Consider the following 20,440-nt stretch of genomic DNA (forward strand, 5'->3'; position numbering starts at 1 on the left):
GCAGGTGAATTGGGAGAATCAGGTTGGTGCTGGACCCCAGAATAGGGAGTTTGTAGAGTGCGTACGGGATGCATTCTTGGAACAGCTTGTACGAGAGCCGACCAGGGACAAGGCTATTCTGGATTTAGTGTTGTGTAATGAACAGGATTTGATAAGCGATCTTGAAGTAAAGGAGCCATTAGGAGGTAGTGACCATAATATGATAAGTTTTTATCTGCAATTTGAGAAGGATAAGGGCAGATCGGAGGTGTCAGTGTTGCAGTTGAACAAAGGAGACTATGGAGCCATGAGGGAGGAGCTGGCCAAAGTTAACTGGACGGATATCCTAGCAGAAAAGACAGTGGAATAGCAATGGCAGGTATTCTTGGGAATAATGCACAAGGTGCAAAATCAGTTCATCCCCCGGAGAAGGAAGGATTCAAAGGGGGGAAAGGGGCCACAGTGGTTGACAAAGGAAGTCAGAGATTGCATAGCATTAAAAAAAAAGGAAGTATGACAGAGCTAAGGTGAGTGGGAGGACAGATGATTGGGAAATTTTTAAGGAACAACAGAACTTAACTAAAAAGGCAATACGGGGAGTAAAAATGAGGTACGAACACAAGCTAGCCAGGAATATAAAGGAGGATAGCAAAAGCTTTTTTAGGTATGTGAAGAGAAAGAAGATAGTTAAGAACAATGTTGGGCCCTTGAAGAATGAATTGGGTGAAATTGTTATGGGAAACAGAGAAATGGCAGAAGAATTTAATAAGTACTTTAGATCTGTCTTCACTAGGGAAGACACAAGCAATCTCCCAGACGTATGGATGGGCCAAGGACATAGGGTAACAGAGGAAATGAAACAGATTGACATTAGGAAGGAAACGGTGATGAGTAGACTGATGGGACTGAAGAGTGACAAATCCCCAGGTCTAGATGGTCTGCATCCTAGGGTACTAAAGGAGGTGGCCCCGGAAATTGCGGATGCATTGGTAATCATTTTCCAATGTTCCTTAGATTCAGGATCAGTTCCTGAGGATTGGAGAATGGCTAATGTTATCCCACTTTTTAAGAAAGGAGGGAGGGAGAAAACAGAGAACTATCGTCCTGTCAGCCTAACATCAGTAGTGGGGAAAATGCTAGAGTCCATTATTAAAGATGAAATAGTGGCATATCTAGATAGCAGTGATAGGATTGGGCCAAGCCAGCATGGATTTACCAAGGGCAAATCATGCTTGACTAATCTATTGGAGTTTTTCGAGGATGTAACCAGGAAGTTAGACGGGGGAGATCCAGTGGATGTAGTGTACCTCGATTTTCAGAAGGCATTTGATAAGGTCCCACATAGGAGATTGGTGGGTAAAATCAGAGCTCATGGCATTGGGGGGGGGAAGATATTGACATGGATAGAAAACTGGTTGGCAGATAGAAAGCAAAGGGTAACGGTGAATGGGTGTTTCTCGGAATGGCAGGTGGTGACTAGTGGGGTGCCACAGGGTTCGGTATTGGGACCACAGCTGTTTACGATTTACATCGATTTAGATGAAGGCATTGAGAATAACATCAGCAAGTTTGCTGATGATACTAAACTGGGTGGCAGTGTGACATGTGATGAGGATGTTAGAATTCAGGGTGACTTGGATAGGCTGGGTGAGTGGGTAGATACTTGGCAGATGACGTTTAATGTGAATAAGTGTGAGGTTATCCACTTTGGGGGTAAGAACAGGAAGGCAGATTATTATCTGAATGGTGTAGAGTTAGGTAAGGAAGAAATGCAAAGAGATCTAGGAGTCCTTGTTCATCAGTCACTGAAGGTGAATGAGCAAGTGCAGCAGGCAGTGAAGAAGGCTAATGGAATGTTGGCCTTTATTACAAAGGGAATTGAGTACAAGAGCAAGGAAATCCTTTTGCATTTGTACAGGGCCCTGGTGAGACTACACCTGGAGTATTGTGTACAGTTTTGGTCTCCAGGGTTAAGGAAGGACATCCTGGCTGTAGAGGAAGTGCAGCGTAGATTCACAAGGTTAATTCCTGGGATGTCTGGACTGTCTTACGCAGAGAGGTTAGAGAGACTGGGCTTGTACACGCTGGAATTAAGGAGATTGCGAGGGGATCTGATTGCAACATATAAGATTATTAAGGGATTGGACAAGATAGAGGCAGGAAATATGTTCCAGATGCTGGGAGAGTCCAGTACCAGAGGGCGTGGTTTGAGAATAAGTGGTAGGTCATTTAGGACAGAGTTAAGGAAAAACTTCTTCTCCCAGAGAGTTGTGGGGGTCTGGAATGCACTGCCTCGGAAGGTAGTGGAGGCCAATTCTCTGGATGCTTTCAAGGAGGAGCTAGATAGGTATCTTATGGATAGGGGAATCAAGGGATATGGGGACAAGGCAGGAACTGGGTATTGATAGTAGATGATCAGCCATGATCTCAGAATGGCGGTGCAGGCTCGAAGGGCCGAATGGTCTACTTCTGCACCTATTGTCTATTGACTAGATGGAATAGAGTTTGTCAAATGTGTTCAGGAAAGTTTCCTTCATCAGTACGTAGAAATCCCAATGAGAGTGTGCAATACTGGATCTGCTATCAAGGAATGAGACAGGGCAGGTGACAGAAGTTTGTGTAGGGGAACACTTTGCATTCAGTGCCTGCAATGCCATTAGCTTCAAAGTAAATATGCAAAAAGATAGGTCTGGTCCACGGATTGAGATTCTAAATTGGAGAAAGGCCTATTATCAGGTAGATGGTATCAGGTAGAACCTGGCAAGTGTAGATTTGTACAGGGTGTTTTCTGGCAAAGGTGTACTTGGAAAGTGGAAGGCCTTCAATAACAAAATTTTCAGAGTACGAAGTTTGTACGTGCCTGTCAGAAAAGGTAAAGATAACAAGTGTAGGGAACCTTGTTTTTCAGGAGATAGTGAGGCACTGGTTAAGAGAAAATAAAAGGAGGTGCATAGCAGGTAGAAACAAATGAGGTGCTTATTGAGTACAAGAAATGTGAGAAAACACTTAAGAAAGAAATCAGGAAGGTTAAAAGAAGGCATGAAGTTGCTCCAGCAGACAAGATGAAGGAGAATCTGGAGGAATTCTGCAGTAATGTAAAGCAGGGACAAATTTGGTCCTCTGGAAGACCAGATTGGTGATCCATGTGTGGAGTCAAAACAGATGTGGGAGGTAGATACAGAGTCTATAGAAGTGAAGCAAAGTGGCATCAACTTCATGGACCCTAGACAGATTACAGAAGTGTTTGCTACCCTGAGGAAAATCAGGATGGATAAATTCCCAGGGCCTGACAAGGTATACCCTTAGAGCCTATGGGAGGAAAGTGCAGAAATTGACGGAGCCCTAGCAGAGATAATTGAAACATCTTTAGTGATAGGACAGGTACCGGAGGATTGGAGGATAGCCAATGTAGTTCTGCTGTTTAAAACAAGGTCTAAACATAAACCAGGGAATTATAAGATTGGGGGTGTACTGGACAGTGAAGAAGGTTGTCGTGGCTTGCAGAGGGATCTGCATCAGTTGGAAAAATGGGCTGAGAAATGGCAGATGGAATTTAATACAGACAAGTACGAGGTTTTGCATTTTGGTAGGCCCAATCATGGTAGGCCTTACACAGTGAACAGTAGGGCACTGAAGAATGTGGTAGAACAAAGGAATCTGGGAGCAAGGTCCATAGTTCATTGAAAGTGGTACCACAGGTCACTGAGGTTGTAAAGAAGTCTTTTGGGACACTGGCCTTCATAAATCAATGTATTGAGTACAGGAGATGGGATGTGATGTTGAAGTTGTATAAGACGTTGGTGAGGCCTAATTTGGAGTATTGTGTGCAGTTTTGGTCACCAACCTACAGGAAAGATGTTATTAAGGTTGAAAGAGTACGGAAAAAATCTGCGGGGATGTTGCCGGGACCGAAGGACATTAAATTGAAATGAATTGACTTTATTTCTTACATCCTTCACATACATGAGGAGTAAAAATCTTTATGTTACATCTCTGTCTAAACGTGCAATGTGCAATTTATAGCATTTTGTAATAAATAGTATGTACAACAGGACAGTAAATATAGGATAGAAATATAATTGTATCAGCATGAATTAATCAGTCTGATGGCTTGGTGGAAGAAGCTGTCCTGGAGTTTGTTGGTCCTGGCTTTTATGCTGCAGTATCGTTTCCCAGATGGTAGCAGCTGGAACAGTTTGTGGTTGGGGTGACTCGGGTCACAAATGATTCTTCGGGCCCTTTTCACACACTTGTCTTTGTAACATCCTGAATAGTGGGAAGTTCACATCTACAGATATGCTGGGCTGTCCACACCACTCTCTGCAGAGTCCTGTGATTGAGGTAAGTACAGTTCCCATACCAGGCAGTGATACAGCCAGTCAGGATGCTCTCAATTCTGACTCTGTAGAAAGTTCTTAGGATTTGGGTGCCCATACCAAACTTCTTCAACCGTCTGAGGTGAAAGAGGCGCTGTTGCGCCTTTTTCACCACACAGCTGGTGTGTATAGACCAGTGAGGTCCTCAGTGATGTGTATGCCAAGGAACTTAAAGCTGTTCACCCTCTCAACCACAGATCCATTGATGTCAATAGGTGTTAGCCCGTCTCCATTTCTCCCGTAATCCACAACCAGCTCCTTTGTTTTTGCGACATTGAGGGAGAGGTTGTTTTCTTGACACCACTGTGTCAGGGTGATGACTTCCTTGTAGGCTGCCTCGTTATTATTTGAGATTAGGCCAATCACTGTAGTGTCGTCAGCAAATTTAATTAGCAGATTGGAGCTGTAGGTGGCAGCACAGTCATGGGTATACAGAAAGTAAAGGAAGGGGCTGAGAACAGACCTGAGGGGCTCCTGTGTTGAGGGGCAGAGGTGAGGGAGTCCACTCTTACCACCTGCCGGTAATCTGACAGGAAGTCCAGGATCCGACACATAAGGCAGGGTGAAGGCCGAGGCCTCCGAGCTTGTCAAAACTGGAGGGAATTATGGTGTTGAATGCTGAACTGTTGTCCAAGAATAACATTCTCATATAAGCATCCTTCTTCTCCAGATGTATAAGGACAGCCTGTAGAGCTGTAGCTATTGCGTCATCTGTCGATTGGTTGTGTCGGTAGACAAACTGTAGGGGCTCTAGTGTGGGTGGTAGCCAATGTTCCCTCTAATTTTTAGTAGTCAGTGCACAAAAATCTCATGTTGTGCAAGTTTTTTTCCTGTGACAAAAGTATGTGCGCACTGAATGCACACATGGCACATTTTATGTAGGTTTACAAAACATTTGACATAAAACTGCACAGAATAACAACAAAATGACATACATATTTAAATCAGTTATTTTTTTCTCTCTCCTGTCTTTAGCATTTATCCATTCTTTGTAAACTCTATCTAGACTAATAGAACTTCCATCCAATTGACAGCTTTTGATTCTCATTAACATATCCAAATGACATTCACCTAAACGGTTTCTCAGCTTGTTTTTGAGTTGGTTCATTAGACTAAAACCTCGCTCACAGTCCGCACTAGACGCAGGAAAGGTTTCCCCAATGTCCATCAACTGTGCAAGGTTGCAAAACTGTTTGTTTTGAAGTACAAATGCCACCATTTGAGCAAAGTTTGAAATCAGTTTGGATTTAATTTTTTTCTTGCACAGAACATTTGAAATCATTAAACTGTCTATTACAGTATTTTCAGCTAGAAAATCATGATATTTTAGACATAAGGCATTAACTTGTGCATTGCCAAATGTGAAGTTTACGATATGAACACTGTCCGCCAAAGATGGCTGCCGCCGTGATGCAGCTGTACAAACCGGAACAGGAAAGGTGAGATGACGTAAATTAGTGACGTGCATTGTGGTATTTGAAAAACCGACTAACTAGTTAACAGAAACATTTAGCTAAAAGATTATTTTCAATAAGTATAATTATTAATTACTACATTAGTTTAGGTAACTAACCTTTTGTGCGCACATTAATTTTTCTTACTGCGCTGGTTGAAAAACGTGTGTGCGTGTGCACACGTGCACAGCTTAGAGGGAACATAGGTGGTAGCATGCTACAGATGTAGTCCTTGACCAGCCTCTCAAAGCATTTGCTTATTATTGAGGTGAGTGCAACAGGACGCCAGTCATTCAGACATATTACCTTTATCTTTTTAGGTACAGGAACAATGGTGGATGTTTTGAAGTATGAGTTATAAGGAAAGATTGAATAGGTTAGGTATGTATTCTAGAACATAAAAGATTGACTGGAGATTTGATTGAGGTATATAAAATTATGAGGGGTATAGATAAATGCAAGCAGGCTTTTTCCATTGAGGTTGGGTGGAACTACAATCAGAGCTGATGGCTTACGGGTAGAATGTGACACGTTTGAGGGAACATGACGGGAAACTTCTTCACTCAGAGGGGCACGAGAGCGTGCGATAAGCTGCCAGCATAAGTGGTGCATGCAAACTCAATTTCAACATTTAAGAGAAGTTTGGATAGGTACATGGATATTATGCATATGGAGGGCTATGGTTCCAGTGCAGGGTGATGGCAGTAGGCAGTGTAATTAGTTTCTGCATGGATTAGATGGGCCAAAGGGCCTGTTTCTATGCTGCACTTTTCTATGACTAATGCCAAGCCGTAGTCTATAAAGAGCATCCTGATGTATGTATCTTCACTGTCCAGATGTTCAAGGGTTGAGTGACGAGCCAATGAAATGGCATCTGCTGTGGACCTGTTGTGACGGTAGGCAAAATAGAAACAACCCAAGTCACTTCTCAGGCAGGAGTTGATATGCTTTATCACCAACCTCTCAAAGCACCCGTCCTGTAATCTTGTAATTTTAGTTGTGATGACATCTCACTTTATTTAATGTTTTGTCTGTATATCCGTCTTATAAAATTGTGACTTTTAAAGATAAAATATACTCATTTTACAGCATCCATTGTAAAACCAGAATATACTGCACATCCTTAAGCACCCTCGAGGTGGTGGTAGTGAGCCACTAACTTGAACTATTATGCTTTTGATGATGGTTCTCACAAAGCTCGAGTTGAGAGTTGTACAACTCAGGCAGATCCAGTAATGATGAAGGAACAAACATGAGAAAATCTGCAGATGCTGGAAATTCAAACAACACACACAAAATGCTGGTGGAACACAGCAGGCCAGGCAGCATCTATAAGGAGAAGCACTGTCAATGTTTCAGGCCAAGATCCAGCAGATGTCCTGACAAAGGGTCTCGGCCCGAAGTGTCAACAGTGCTTCTCCTTATAGATGCTACCTGGCCTGCTGTGTTCCATCAGCATTTTGTGAATGATGAAGGAACATTGGGTCAAAGTCAGATCATGACTGCTAGTGCTTTGGAAACAATAACACTACAACTTCCCAAAATTAAAACAACTTCTAGCTCCATCACAATGTGCTCAATCAGTAAAACTAAAGAGCAAATTGTTTCCTTCAGCAAGGGTGAACATGTACCAGTTTACACTGGGAGAAATCAGCAGCTTTAAGTTCCTGGCGATTAATATAATCGGGTGACCTGTCCTGGACCAAGCACACAGATGCAATCAGAAGGAAAGCATGCCAGCATGTTTACTTTCTTAGGAGGTTAATGGCATACGAGTTGCCAATATCAAACCGCTCTAATCTTACCTCTTTTGATTCATCATCTAGTTTATATTGTCTTCCAGTTTACCTTGTCCTTTTTCACTTTTCCTTGCAAAATATAACAGGTTAAGAATATTCAGTATTTAATTTTACCCACCTATTAGACTAGTCTGTTTATGACTTTTATTACTATCCTCTCAGTTCTCTGAGGATCATCACATTGTCGTGGTGGAGCAGCTTGAGTTCCTGAGATCTTGTGAGTGACGCTGTTTGGAGCTTAGCTCCTGGTAGGGTCATGAATGGTGGTAAGGTCAAGGGGGAGATTCCAGACCGAGCGACCCAACCAAGACTTCAATCGTGGAGCTGATAGAAGATGATGTATCGCAACGGCAGTGAAGGTTGAGGAAGGCTACAATATGAAAGGTCTCCAGCCGTCTTGCATTCCACGCCACTGGACACAGACTCCAATATTATCAAGGACCATCTGGTCACTGCACATGCATCAGCCTCCCCATGTTAACCAGTCAACAAGCATTCACCATGAAGGGAATAATCACTGAGGAGAGCAACATACTTGACTCAAGTGATCACACCATTACTAACATTATAGTTCACTATTTTCAAGTTTTGAATTGTTTGCACATTTAGAAATAAAGCTATGTACAGCCAAGTCTAAGTGGCCACTAATTCAGGCCCTCTATTATTTCTAGAATTTGCTCACCACCAAGGTTAAAATATAGTTTCTGTATTTATCTGTAGACCTTTTCTTTTGAAGAACAGGGATGCAACATTTTTCCAGTCTTCGGCCTGCTTATATTTTTTTGATCAGAAGAATGAGGGTTGACTTTATTCAACCATACAAGATCCTAAGTGGATCCTGTCCCTCTCCCACTTCTGGCTCCATTCTTCCATCTTCTCCTTACCTGCCTATCAGCACCCCATCTTGGAGGCAACGTGAAACCTTTGGGAAGGATACCATTTTCATGGATCATCTCAAGCATGTAAATAGCAAATAAGCTTTTCTCATTAAAGCACACCAATTGAAAAGATTCTGAAGTGCTGAATCAGGAAAATAAAATTTTCCACTGGTTTTGGTGTTAATAACTAGAAATCTTAAAAATTACCCCCTGAAAAACACTTGAATTGTAATTATACAGTAAAACAGAAGCAAGCACATTTTCTTCCAGAGAACTACATAAAATATGGTTAATTTCTCTTTTCATGTTCTGGTATGATCTACTTAACCATGGGCATAGCATATGGAATTTAAGTTTCCAACTTTTGAGAATGGGAACTGTAACATACAATTTGTAAATTGTTTCAAACCTTTGCGCAGATGTGTTGCAGCAAAATTCGAAGAACAGGCAATGCAGTCGCTTTCAACTCATCCACAATGTAGCTGCAAACAAAATGCTTTACAAAGTCATGACAACTCATAGCACAAAGTGATTTAATTAGCCACTTCCATTTCTGTGTAACTTACAAAATATTCCCCACATTTAGTATATAACCAGCAGAGATCAAAACAATTAAAACTAATATTCAAAATATATAACTCCACATAAGCCATTGTTTGCTTTACAGCTCCAGACACAGATTCTACAACCTTGGTTCACTTTCAAGGACTCTTTTCAACTCATGTTCTCAGTACTAATTTTTATTTGCGCAATTTATCTTCTTTTGCACATTGGTTATTTGTCAAGTCTTTAGACCATAAGACATAGGAGCAGAATTAGGCCATTCCAACATGGCTGTTCCTGGATCCAACTCGCCACATCCTTTGGTGCCCCGACCAATCAGGAAATAATTAACTTCCGCCTTAAATATACACATGGACTTAGCCTCCACCGCAGCCTGTGGCAAAGTATTTAACAGATTCACTACTCTCTAGCTTAAAAAAAAATGCTCTTACCTCTGTTCTAAATTTTGAGGCTATGCCCTCGAGTTCTTGATACCCCCACCATAAGAAACATCCTCTCCACATCCACCCTATTGAGTCCTTTCAACTTTCGGTAGGTTTCAATGAGATCCCTCCACATTCTTCCAAATTCCAGTGAGTACAGGCCCAAAGCTGCCAAATGCTCCTCATATGTTAACCCCTTCATTCCCAGAATCATCCTCGCTAAGCTCCTCTGGACGTGCTCCAATGACAACACATTCTTTCTGAGATATGGGGCCCAAAGCTGTTGACAATACTCCAAGTGCGGCCTGACTAGTGTCTTATAAAGGCTCAGCATTAACTCCTTGCTTTTATATTCTATTCCCCTTGAAATAATTGCCAACATTGCATTTGCCTTCTTTACCACAGACTCAACCTGTATATTAACCTTCCGGGTGTTCTGCACAAGGTCTCCTAAGTCCCTCTACATCTCTAATGTTTGAACCTTCTCCCCATTTAGATAATAGTCTGTAGCATTGTTCCTTTTACCAAAATCTATTATCATGCATTTTCCAACACGGTAGTCCATCTACCACTTTTTTGCCCATTCTTCCAATTTGTGGAAGGCCTGCTACAAACATATTGCTTCCTCAGCACTACCTACTCCTCCATCTATCTTCATATAATCTGTAAACCTTTCCACAAAGCCATCAATTTCATTATCTAAATCACTGACAAACAATGTAAAAAGCAGCTGAACTCTGAGGAACACCACTAGTCACTGGCAGCCAACCAGAAAAGGGCCTTTTTATTCCCACTTGCTACCTCCTGCCTGTCAGCCATTCGCTATTCATGCCAGTATCTTTCCTATATAGAATTTTTTTGTAAAGTCTATGTATTTCTTTATTTTCTTGTAAATGCCTGCAAGAAAATGAATTTCAAAGTAGTATATTATAACATATAAGTACTTCGATGATAAACTTTGCTTTTGATCTCTGATGAAGTCTGTGTGGAGCTTGCACATTTTCCTGGTGGTCCAGTTTCATCCCACATGTCAATGTGCTGGTTAGTATATTTAGTCAACTTCAAATTCCTTCAACTGTAGGAAGGTGGTAGAATAGAGGAGAGAGGATGCAAGATAAAAAGTGGGACTATCATAGGTGGGTAACACACACAAAATACTGGAGAAACTCAGCAAGTCAGACAGCATTTATGGACAGGAATAAACAGTCAGTGTTTTGGGCCAAGACCCTTCCTCAGAACTGGAAAGGAAGGGGGAAGAATCCAGAATAAGGTGGTGCATAGATGGGTTTTTGAATGAGGTTAGAAATAAATGGCTACTGTACAACAATGCATGGATTCCATTTATTCATTTAGCGATACAGCATGGTAACAGGCCCTTTTGGCCCAACGAGCACAGGTCGCCCAATTCCACTCAAGTGACCAATTAACTTACTACCCATAAGTCTTGGGAATGTGGGAGGAAACTGGAGCACCCGGTGGAAACCTATGCAGTCATGGGAAGAATGTACAAACTCCTTACAGACAGTGGCAGAATAGAACATGGTTTACTGGCACTGTAATAGTATTAGGGTTAATTGATGCCCTCTACAGTATGGATATAGAACATAGAAATCTACAGCACATTACAGGCCCAACTGCCCACAACATTGTGCCGACCACGTAACCTACTTTAGAAACTGCCTAGAATTTCCCTACCACATAGCGCTCTATTTTTCTAAGCTTCATGTACCCATTGTGTCTGCCATCACTGGCAGTGCATTACACGCACCCACCACTCTCTGTGTGGAAAACTTACCTCTGACATCCCCTCAGTACCTACTTCCAAGCACCTTAAAACTATGCCTCCGCGTGTTAGCCATTTCAGCCCTGGGAAAAAGCCTCTAGCTATCCACACAATCAATGCCTCTCATCATCTTATACATCTCTATCAGGTCACTTCTCATCCTCCGTCACTCCAAGCAGAAAAGGCCAAGTTCACTCAACCTATTCTCATAAGGCACACTCTCCAACCCAGGCAACAGATATGAACTGGCTAATGGAGGGAATGATGGATAGGCTACTAACTAACAAATTGATTGAAAACAAAAAGCTAGGATAAATGGGTCATTTTCAAATCAGCAATTCAGAAAGAGTTAATGTGCTGAGGCCTACGAAATCTCCCTTCAATCTTCTACACTATAGGGAATAAAGTCCTAACCTATTCAACCTTTCTCAAAATCACAAGTCCTCAAGTCAATGCAACATCCTTGTAAATTTTCTTTGCACTCTTTCAGTTTTATTTACAGTGCCTACAAAAAGTATTCACGCCCCTTGGAAATTTTCATGTTTTATTGTTTTACAACAATGAATCACAGTGGATTTAACTTGGCTTTTTTGGCAATGATGAACAGAAGAAGACTCCTTTGTGACAAAGTGAAAACAGATCTCAACAAAGTGATCAAAATTAATTACAAATATAAAACACAAAATAATTGATTGCGTAAGTATTCACCCCCCCCCCCTTTTAATATGACACACACTGGTACAGTCAATTGGTTTTAGAAGTCACATAATTAGTTAAATAGACATCTGTGTGCAGTTAAGGTGCTTCAATTAATTGTAGTAAAAATACACCTGTATCTGGAAGGTCCAACTGCTGGTGAGTCAGTATCCTGGCAAAAACTACACCATGAAGGCAAAAGAATGATACAAGAAAATTTCCAAGTCAGTGAATATCCTTTGGAGAACAGTTAAGTCAATCATCAAGAAATGGGAGGAATATGGCACAGCTCTAAATCCACCTAGAGCAGGCCATGCTCAAAAATTGAGTGACCGTGCAAGAAGGGGACTACTGAGAGAGACCACCATGAGACCTATGACACCTCTGGAGGAGTTACAAGCTTCAGTGGTTGAGATGGGAGGGACTGCGCATACAACAACCGCTCGGGTGCTACACCAGTCATAGCTTTATGGGAGACTAGCAAAGAGAAGGCCACTATTGAAAAAAAGACTTACAAGAAATCTCAGTTAGTTTGCCAGAAGGCATGTGGGAGACTCTGAAGTCAGCTGGAAGAAGGTTCTATGGTCTGATGAAACCAAAATTAGCTTTTTGGTTAAACCAAAATTAGCATCAGACTAAATGTTGTTTTTGGCATAAGCCAAACACCGCACATCATCAAAAACACACCATCTCTACCGTGAAGTATGGTGGTCTATGCATCATGTTGTGGAGATGCTTCACTGCAGCAGGCCCTGGAAGGCTTGTGAAGGTAGAGGGTAAAATGAATGCAGCAAAATACAGGGAAATCCTGGAGGAAAGCCTGATGCAGTCTTTCCTTATATGGTAACCCTTTCATACCTGAAATCATTCTCATGAATCTTCTCTGAACCCTTTCCAGTGTCGGTATATCCTTTCAAAAATAAAGAGCCCAAAACTGCACACAATACTCCGTGTGGTCTCATGAGTGCCTTATAGAGCCTCAATATCACATCCCTGCTCTTACATTCTATAACTCTAGAAATGAATCTCTTGTTTTCCAGCAAGGCAATGACCCCAAGCTTAAAGCCAAAGCTACACAGGAATGGCTTAAAAACAAAAAAATTAATGTCCTGGAGTGGTCAAGTCAGAATCCGAACCACAATCCAATTGAGAATTTGTGGCTGGACTTGGAAAGGGCTGTTCACTCACAATCCCCATGCAATCTGACAGAGCTTGAGCAGTTTTGTAAAGAAGAATGGGGGAAAAATTGCAGTGTCCAGATGAGCAAAACTCACATAGACCTATCCACACAGAATCAAGGATGTAATTGCTACCAAAGGTACATCTACTACATACTGACTTGCAGGGGGTGAGTAATTACGCAATCAATTAGCTTGTGTTTAATATCTGTATAAATTTAGACTAATTTGTAGAGATGTTTTCACTTTGACACGAAGGATTCTTTTTCTGTTGATGAGTGTCAAAAACAGCCAAATCAAATTCACTGTGATTCAAACTTGTAAAACAATAAAACATGAAAACTCTGGGGGGGGGGGTGGGGCTTGTTGAATAGATTTTATAGGAATTGTACATCTTTCGTGTAGGTAGGTGACCGTAACTGCACACAATATTCCAAAATCAGTCTCACCAATGTCTAATACAATTTCAACATAACATTTCAATATTCAGTACATTGATTTTTGAAGGCCAATGTGCCAAAACCTTTCTTTACAATGCCATATACCTATGATGCCACTTACAAGGAATTATGGATCTGTATTTCCAGATCCCTGTTATACCACACTCCTCAGTGGCCTACTGCTCACTGTGTAAGACCTACCCTGACTGGATCTCCCAAAGTGCAATACCTCACGCTTGTCTGCATTAAATTCCATCTGCCATTTTTCAGTCCATTTTTCCAGCTGATCCAGATCCCACTGCAAGCCATGATAGTCTTTCTCGCTTCTCCCTAGGGAGCTAGGGCTTTACTCTTTGGAAAGGAGGAGGATGAGAGGAGACATGATAGAGGTATACAAGATATTAAGAGGAATAGACAGAGTGGACAGCCAGCGTCTCTTCCCCAGGGCACCACTGCTCAATACAAGAGGACATGGCTTTAAGGTAAGGGGAGGGAAGTTCAAGGGGGATATTAGAGGAAGGTTTTTTACTCAGAGAGTGGTTGGTGAGTGGAATGCACTGCCTGAGTCAGTGGTGGAGGCAGATACACTAGTGAAATTTAAGAGACTACTAGACAGGTATATGGAGGAATTTAAGGTGGGGGGTTATATGGGAGGCAGGGTTTGAGGGGCAGCACAACATTGTGGGCCGAAGGGCCTGTAATGTGCTGTACTATTCTATGTTCTATGTACATCCCTACACCCCTCCAATCGTGACGTCCGAAATTTGCTAATCTAGTTAACCACATTTTCATCCAGATCATTGATATAAATAAGACCATAAGATATAGGAGCAGAAGTAGGCCATTCGGCCCATCGAGTCTACTCCACCATTCCATCATGGCTGATCCAATCTTCCAGTCATCCCCACTCCCTTGCTTTCACCCCATACCTTTTGATGCCCTGGCTAATCAAGAACCTATCTATCTCTGCCTCAAATACACCCAATGACTTGGCCTCCAGAACTGCTCGTGGCAACAAATTCCACAGATTTACCACTCTCTGACTAAAGTAATTTCTCCACATCTCAGTTCTAAAAGGACGTCCTTCAATCCTGAAGTTGTGCCCTCTTATCCTAGAATCCCCTACCATGGGAAACAACTTTGCCCCATATCTAATCTGTTGAGGCCTTTTAACATTCGGAATGTTTCTATGAGATTCCCCCCCATTCTCCTGAACTCCAGGGAATACAGCCCAAGGGCTGCCAGACGTTCCTCACACGGTAACCCTTTCATTCCTGGAATCATTCTCATCAACCTTCTCTGAACCCTCTCCAACGTCAGTATATCCTTTCTAAAATACGGAGCCCAAAACTGCACACAATACTCCGTGTGGTCTCACGAGTGCCTTATCAAGCCTCAACATCACATCCCTGCTCTTATATTCTTTACCTCTAGAAATGAATGCCAACATTGCATTCTCCTTCTTCACAACCGACTCAACCTAGAGCTTAACCTTTAGGGTATCTTGCACAAGGACTCCCAAGTCCCTTTGCATCTCTGAATTTTGAATTCTCTCCCCATCTAAATTATAGTCTGACTGTTTATTTCTTCCACCAAAGTGCATGACCATAGCCTTTCCAACATTGTATTTAATTTGCCACTTCTTTGCCCATTCCCCTAAACTATCTAAGTCTCTCTATTTCCTCAACACTGCCCGCTCCTCCACCTATCTTTGTACCATCGGCAAATTCAGCCACAAATCCATTAATGCCGTTGTGGAAGTCGAATCCGGATAAAGTCACTCAGAGACCACATAAGTACAGACTCTTTATTCAAAGCATCCGGGGCTTACTCAGTTAGTCGCTCAAACAGGAACAGTCTGTCTGTGACTGTTCCTGTCCGATCCACCAACTAACTAACAATGCCCCTTACAACACAGATATAGTTGTTCAGATACCCCTCACACAAGACAGGCTGGAGCCAAAGTTATCCAGTACATGACAGCCCCGAAAGACAAATTGCAAAATAGGCATGATAGACAGAACATCCTATCTCTACGCATGAGTGCACAAGGAGATAAGCATCCAGAAATCCTAGCTGGCTACCTTCAAGAAGAAATATGGCTCAGCATGGCTTAGCACATCAGGACTGAAGAAGGACAGAGCAGGGGCCCCATAAAGAAGGTGTGGGGAGGGTGGGAAGGAGAAGGCTGGTAGGTGCCAGGTGAAAAACCAATCGGAGGAAAGATCAAGGGGTGGGGGAGGAGATAGGCAGGAAAGATGAAGAAGGAATGTAAGGGGAAAGCACTATGGGGAGTAGAAGGCAGCAGAATCATGAGAGAGGTGATAGACAGCTGGAAGAGGAGGCAGAGTGAAAGTGGGATGGTGGAAGGGAGAGGGAGGGAACTACCAGAAGTTGGAGAATTCCATGTTCATACCAAGAGGCTGGAGACGACCCAGACAGTATATGAGGTGTTGCTCTTCCAACCTGAGTTTGGCCTCATCATGGCAGTAGAGGAGGCCATGTATGGTCATATCCGAATCGGATAGGATCCCTTTGTTTACACTCTGTTTTCTGCTGACCAGCCAATGCTCCACCCATGCTGGTAACTTCCCTGTAATTCCATGGGCTCTTTTCTTGCTAAGCAGCTTCATGTGCAGCACCTTGTCAAAGGCCTTCTGAAAATCCAAGTACACCACATTCACTGCATCTCCTTTGTCTACCCTGCTTGTAATTTCCTCAAAGAATTGCAGTAGGTTCATCAAGCAGGATTTTCCTTTCAGGAAACCATGCTGGCTTTGCCCTATCTTGTCATGTGCCTCCAGGTACTCCGTAATTTCCTCCCTAACAATCGATTCCAACAACTTCCCAACCACTGATGTCAGGAATACAAACCTATAGTTTCCTTTCTGCTGCCTCCCACCCTTCTTAAACAGCAGAGTAATATTTGCAATTTTCCAGTCATCCGGTACAATGCCAGAATCTATCCAGTCTTGAAAGATCATCGTCAATGCCTCCGCAATCTCTCTAGCTACTTCCTTCAGAACCCGAGGGTGCATTCCATCAGGTCCAGGAGATTTATCCACCCTCAGACCATTAAGCTTCCAGAGCACCTTCTCAGTTGTAATTTTCACTGCACATACTTCACTTCCCTGACACTCTTGGATGTCCGGTATACTGCAGACATCTTCCATTGTGAAGACTGATGCAAAATACGCATTCAGTTCCTCTGCCATCTCTGCGTCTCTCTTTACAATATCTACAGCGTCATTTTCTATTGTTCCTATATCTACCCTCAACTCTCTTTTACTCTTTTAGTAACTTCTTTGATATTAGTCGCCAGCTTCCTCTCATAACTCATCTTTTCCTTCTGAATGACTTTCTTAGTTTCCTTCTGCAAGTTTTTAAAAGCTCCCCAATCCTCTATCTTCCCACTAGCTCTGGCTTCCTTGTATGCCCTCTCTTTTGCTTTCAGTTTGGCTCTGACTTCACTTGTCAGCCATGGTAGTGTCCTTCTTCCCTTTGAAAGTTTGTTCTTCTTTGGAATATACCTGTCTTGCACTTCCCTCATTTTTTGCAGAAACTCCAGCCATTGCTGCTCTGCTGTCTTTCCTGTAAATGTCCCTTTCCAGTCAACTTTGGCCAGCTCCCCCCTCATGTCATTGTAATTTCCTCTGTTCCACTGAAATACCGACGCATTGGATTTTATTTTTTTCCCTCTCAAATTTCAAGAAAGCTTGGAGACAGTACGAGAGGGAGGGTAGGCAGATGATAGAGAAGGAATGTACTCAGACCGATGGTTTGAGATGTGTCTATTTTAATGCAAGGAGTATTCTGAACAAAGCAGATGAGCTTAGAGCGTGGATCAGTACTTGGAGCCATGGTGTTGTGGCCATTACAGAGACTTGGATAGCTCAGGGGCAGGAATGGTTACTTCGACTGCCAGGTTTTAGGTGTTTCAGAAAGGACAGGGAGGGAGGCAAAAGGGGTGGGGGTGTGGCACTGTTGATCAGAGATAGTGTCACAGCCGCATTAAAGGAGGGAGTCATGGAGGGGTTGTCCACAGAGTCTCTTTGGGTGGAAAGTAGGAATAGGAAAGGGTCAATAACTCTACTGGGTGTTTTTTTATAGACCACCCAAAGGTAATAGGGACATCGAGGAACAGATAGGGAGACAGATTCTGGAAAGGTGTAATAATAACGGGGTTGTCATGGTGGGAGATTTTAATTTCCCAAATATAGATTGGCATTTTCCTTAAGCGAGGGGCTTAGATGGGGTGGAGATTGTTAGGTGTGTTCTGGAAGATTTCTTGACACAATATATGGATAAGTCTGCAAGGGGAGAGGCTGTACTTGATCTGGTATTGGGAAATGAACCTGGTCAGGTGTCAGGTCTCTCAGTGGGAGAGCACTTTGGAGATAGTGATCACAATTCTATCTCCTTTACCATAGCATTGAAGAGGGAATAGGAACAGACAAATTAGGAAAGCATTTAATTGGAGTAAGGGGAAATATGAGGCTATCAGGCAGGAACTTGGAAGCATAAATTGGAAACAGATGTTCTCAAGGAAATGTATGGCAGAAATGTGGCAAATGTTCAGGGAATATTTGCGTGACATTCTGCACAGGTATCTTCCAATGATACAGGGACAGGATGGTAGGGTACAGGAACCATGGTGTACCAAGGCTGTTGAAAATCTAGTCAAGAAGAAAAGCTTATGAAAGGTTCAAAAAACTAGATAACGATAGAGATCTAGATTATGAGGCTAGCAAGAAGGAGCTTAAGAATGAAATTAGGAGAGTCATTTGGGGCCATAAGAAGGCCTTGGTGAGCAGGATTAAGTAAATCCCCAAGGCGTTCTACAAGTATGTAAAGAGCAAGAGAATAACACGTGAGAGAATAGAACCAATTAAGTGTGACAGTAGAAAAGTGTGTATGGAACCAGAGGAGATAGCAGAGGTACTTAATGAATACTTTGCTTCAACATTCACTATGGAAAAGCATCTTGGCAATTGTAGGGATGACTTACAGTGGATTGAAAAGCTTGAGCATGTAGATATTAAGAAAGAGGATGTGTTGGAGCTTTTGGAAAGCATCAAGTTGGATGAGTCAACGGGACCAGACAAGATGTACCCCAGGCTACTGTGGGAGGCGAGGGAGGAGATTGCTGAGCCTCTGGCAATGATCTTTGTATCATCAATGGGGACAGGAGAGGTTCCGGATGATTGGAGGGTTGCGGATGTTGTTCCCTGATTCAAGAAAGGGAGTAGAGATAGCCCAGGAAATTATAGACCAGTGAGTTTTACTTCAGTGGTTGGTATGTTGATGGAGAAGATCCTGAGGGGCAGGATGTATGAACATTTAGAGAGGCATAATGTGATCAGGAATAGTCAGCATGGCTTTGTCAAAGACAGGTCGTGCCTTACAAGCCTGATTGAATTTTTGGAGGATGTGACTAAACACATTGATGAAGGTAGAGCAGTAGATGTCGTGTATATGGATTTTAGCAAGGCATTTGATAAGGTACCCCATGCAAGGCTTATTGAGAAAGTAAAATGGCATGGGATCCAAGGGGACATCGCTTTGTGGATCCAGAATTGGCTTGCTCACAGAAGGCAAAGAGTGGTTATAGACGGGTCATATTCCGCATGAAGGTCGGTGACCAGTGGTGTGCCTCAGGGATCTGTTCAGGGACCCCTTCTCTTCGTGAAATGACCTGGATGAGGAAGTGGAAGGATGGGTTAGCAAATTTGCTAAGGACACAAAGGTTGGGGGTGTTGTGGATAGTGTGGAGGGCTGTCAGAGCGGGACATTGATAAAATGCAAAACTGGGCTGAGAAGTGGCAGATGGAGTTCAACCCAGATAAATGTGAGGTATTTCATTTTGGTAGGTCAAATATGATGGCAGAACATACTATTAATGGGAAGACTTTTGGCAATGTGGAGGATCAGAGGGATATTGGGGTCCGAGTCCATTGGACATTCAAAGCTGCTGCGCAGGTTGACTCTGTGGTTAAGAAGGCATACGGTACATCGGCCTTCATCAACCATGGGATTGAGTTTAGGAGCCGAGAGGTAATGTTGCAGCTATATAGGACCCTGGTCAGACCCCACTTGGAGTACTGTGCTCAGTTCTGGTTGCTTCACTACAGGAAGGATAAAAAGGGTACAGAGGAGATTTACAAGGATGTGCCTAGATTGGGGAGCATGCCTTATGAGATTAGAGTGACCTTGGCCTTTTCTCCTTGGGAGCGGCGGAGGATGAGAGGTGACCTGATAGATGTGTACAAGAGGATGAGAGGCATTGATTGTGTGGATAGTCAGAGGCTTTTTCCCAGATTGCCACAAGAGGACACAGGTTTAAGGTGCTGGGAAGTAGGTATAGAGGAGATGTCAGGGGTAAGTTTTTTTACTCAGAGTGGTGAGTGTGTGTAATGGGCTGCCGGCAGCGGTGGTGGAGGCGGATACGATAGGGACTTTTATTAAGAGACTCCTGGATAGGTACATGGAGCTTAGAAAAATAGAGGGCTACAGGTAACCTGAGGGAATTTCTAAAGTAAGTACATGTTCGGCACAGCATTGTGGGCAGAAGGGCCTGTATTGTGCTGTTAATTTTCTATGTTTCTAAAACACCTCCTCCTCTGGAATTTGTATAGGACCCATGACCTTGCTGCTGCATTGCTTCACACTTATAGATACTGTCTGCCTCCCAAATAAATACAGATGGAAAAAAATCCATTTAAGATCTCCCCACCTCTTTCAATTCCACACATAGATTACCATTCTGATCTTCAAGGTCAAATTTTGTCCCTTGCTACCCTTTTACTCTTAATATATCTTCAGCAGCCCTTAGGATTCTCCTTCACCTTGTCTGCTAGAGCAAACTCATGCC

General features: G+C 42.7%; 1 protein-coding gene across 3 annotated transcripts in view; it reads right to left on the reverse strand.

The window, feature by feature from the left end:
* The window catches only part of ncapd3 (non-SMC condensin II complex, subunit D3), a 252,013-nt gene that overhangs the window by 172,142 nt on the left and 59,431 nt on the right, over positions 1-20,440 (reverse strand). For all 3 annotated transcript variants that reach the window (XM_073030150.1, XM_073030151.1, XM_073030149.1), the window contains exon 9: positions 8,896-8,968. In XM_073030150.1, coding sequence (XP_072886251.1) covers positions 8,896-8,968 — 73 coding nt within the window. The remainder of the gene's footprint in view (positions 1-8,895; positions 8,969-20,440) is intronic.

This window comes from Hemitrygon akajei, chromosome 26, assembly GCF_048418815.1.
Source record: "Hemitrygon akajei chromosome 26, sHemAka1.3, whole genome shotgun sequence".
Classification (NCBI taxonomy): domain Eukaryota; kingdom Metazoa; phylum Chordata; class Chondrichthyes; order Myliobatiformes; family Dasyatidae; genus Hemitrygon; species Hemitrygon akajei.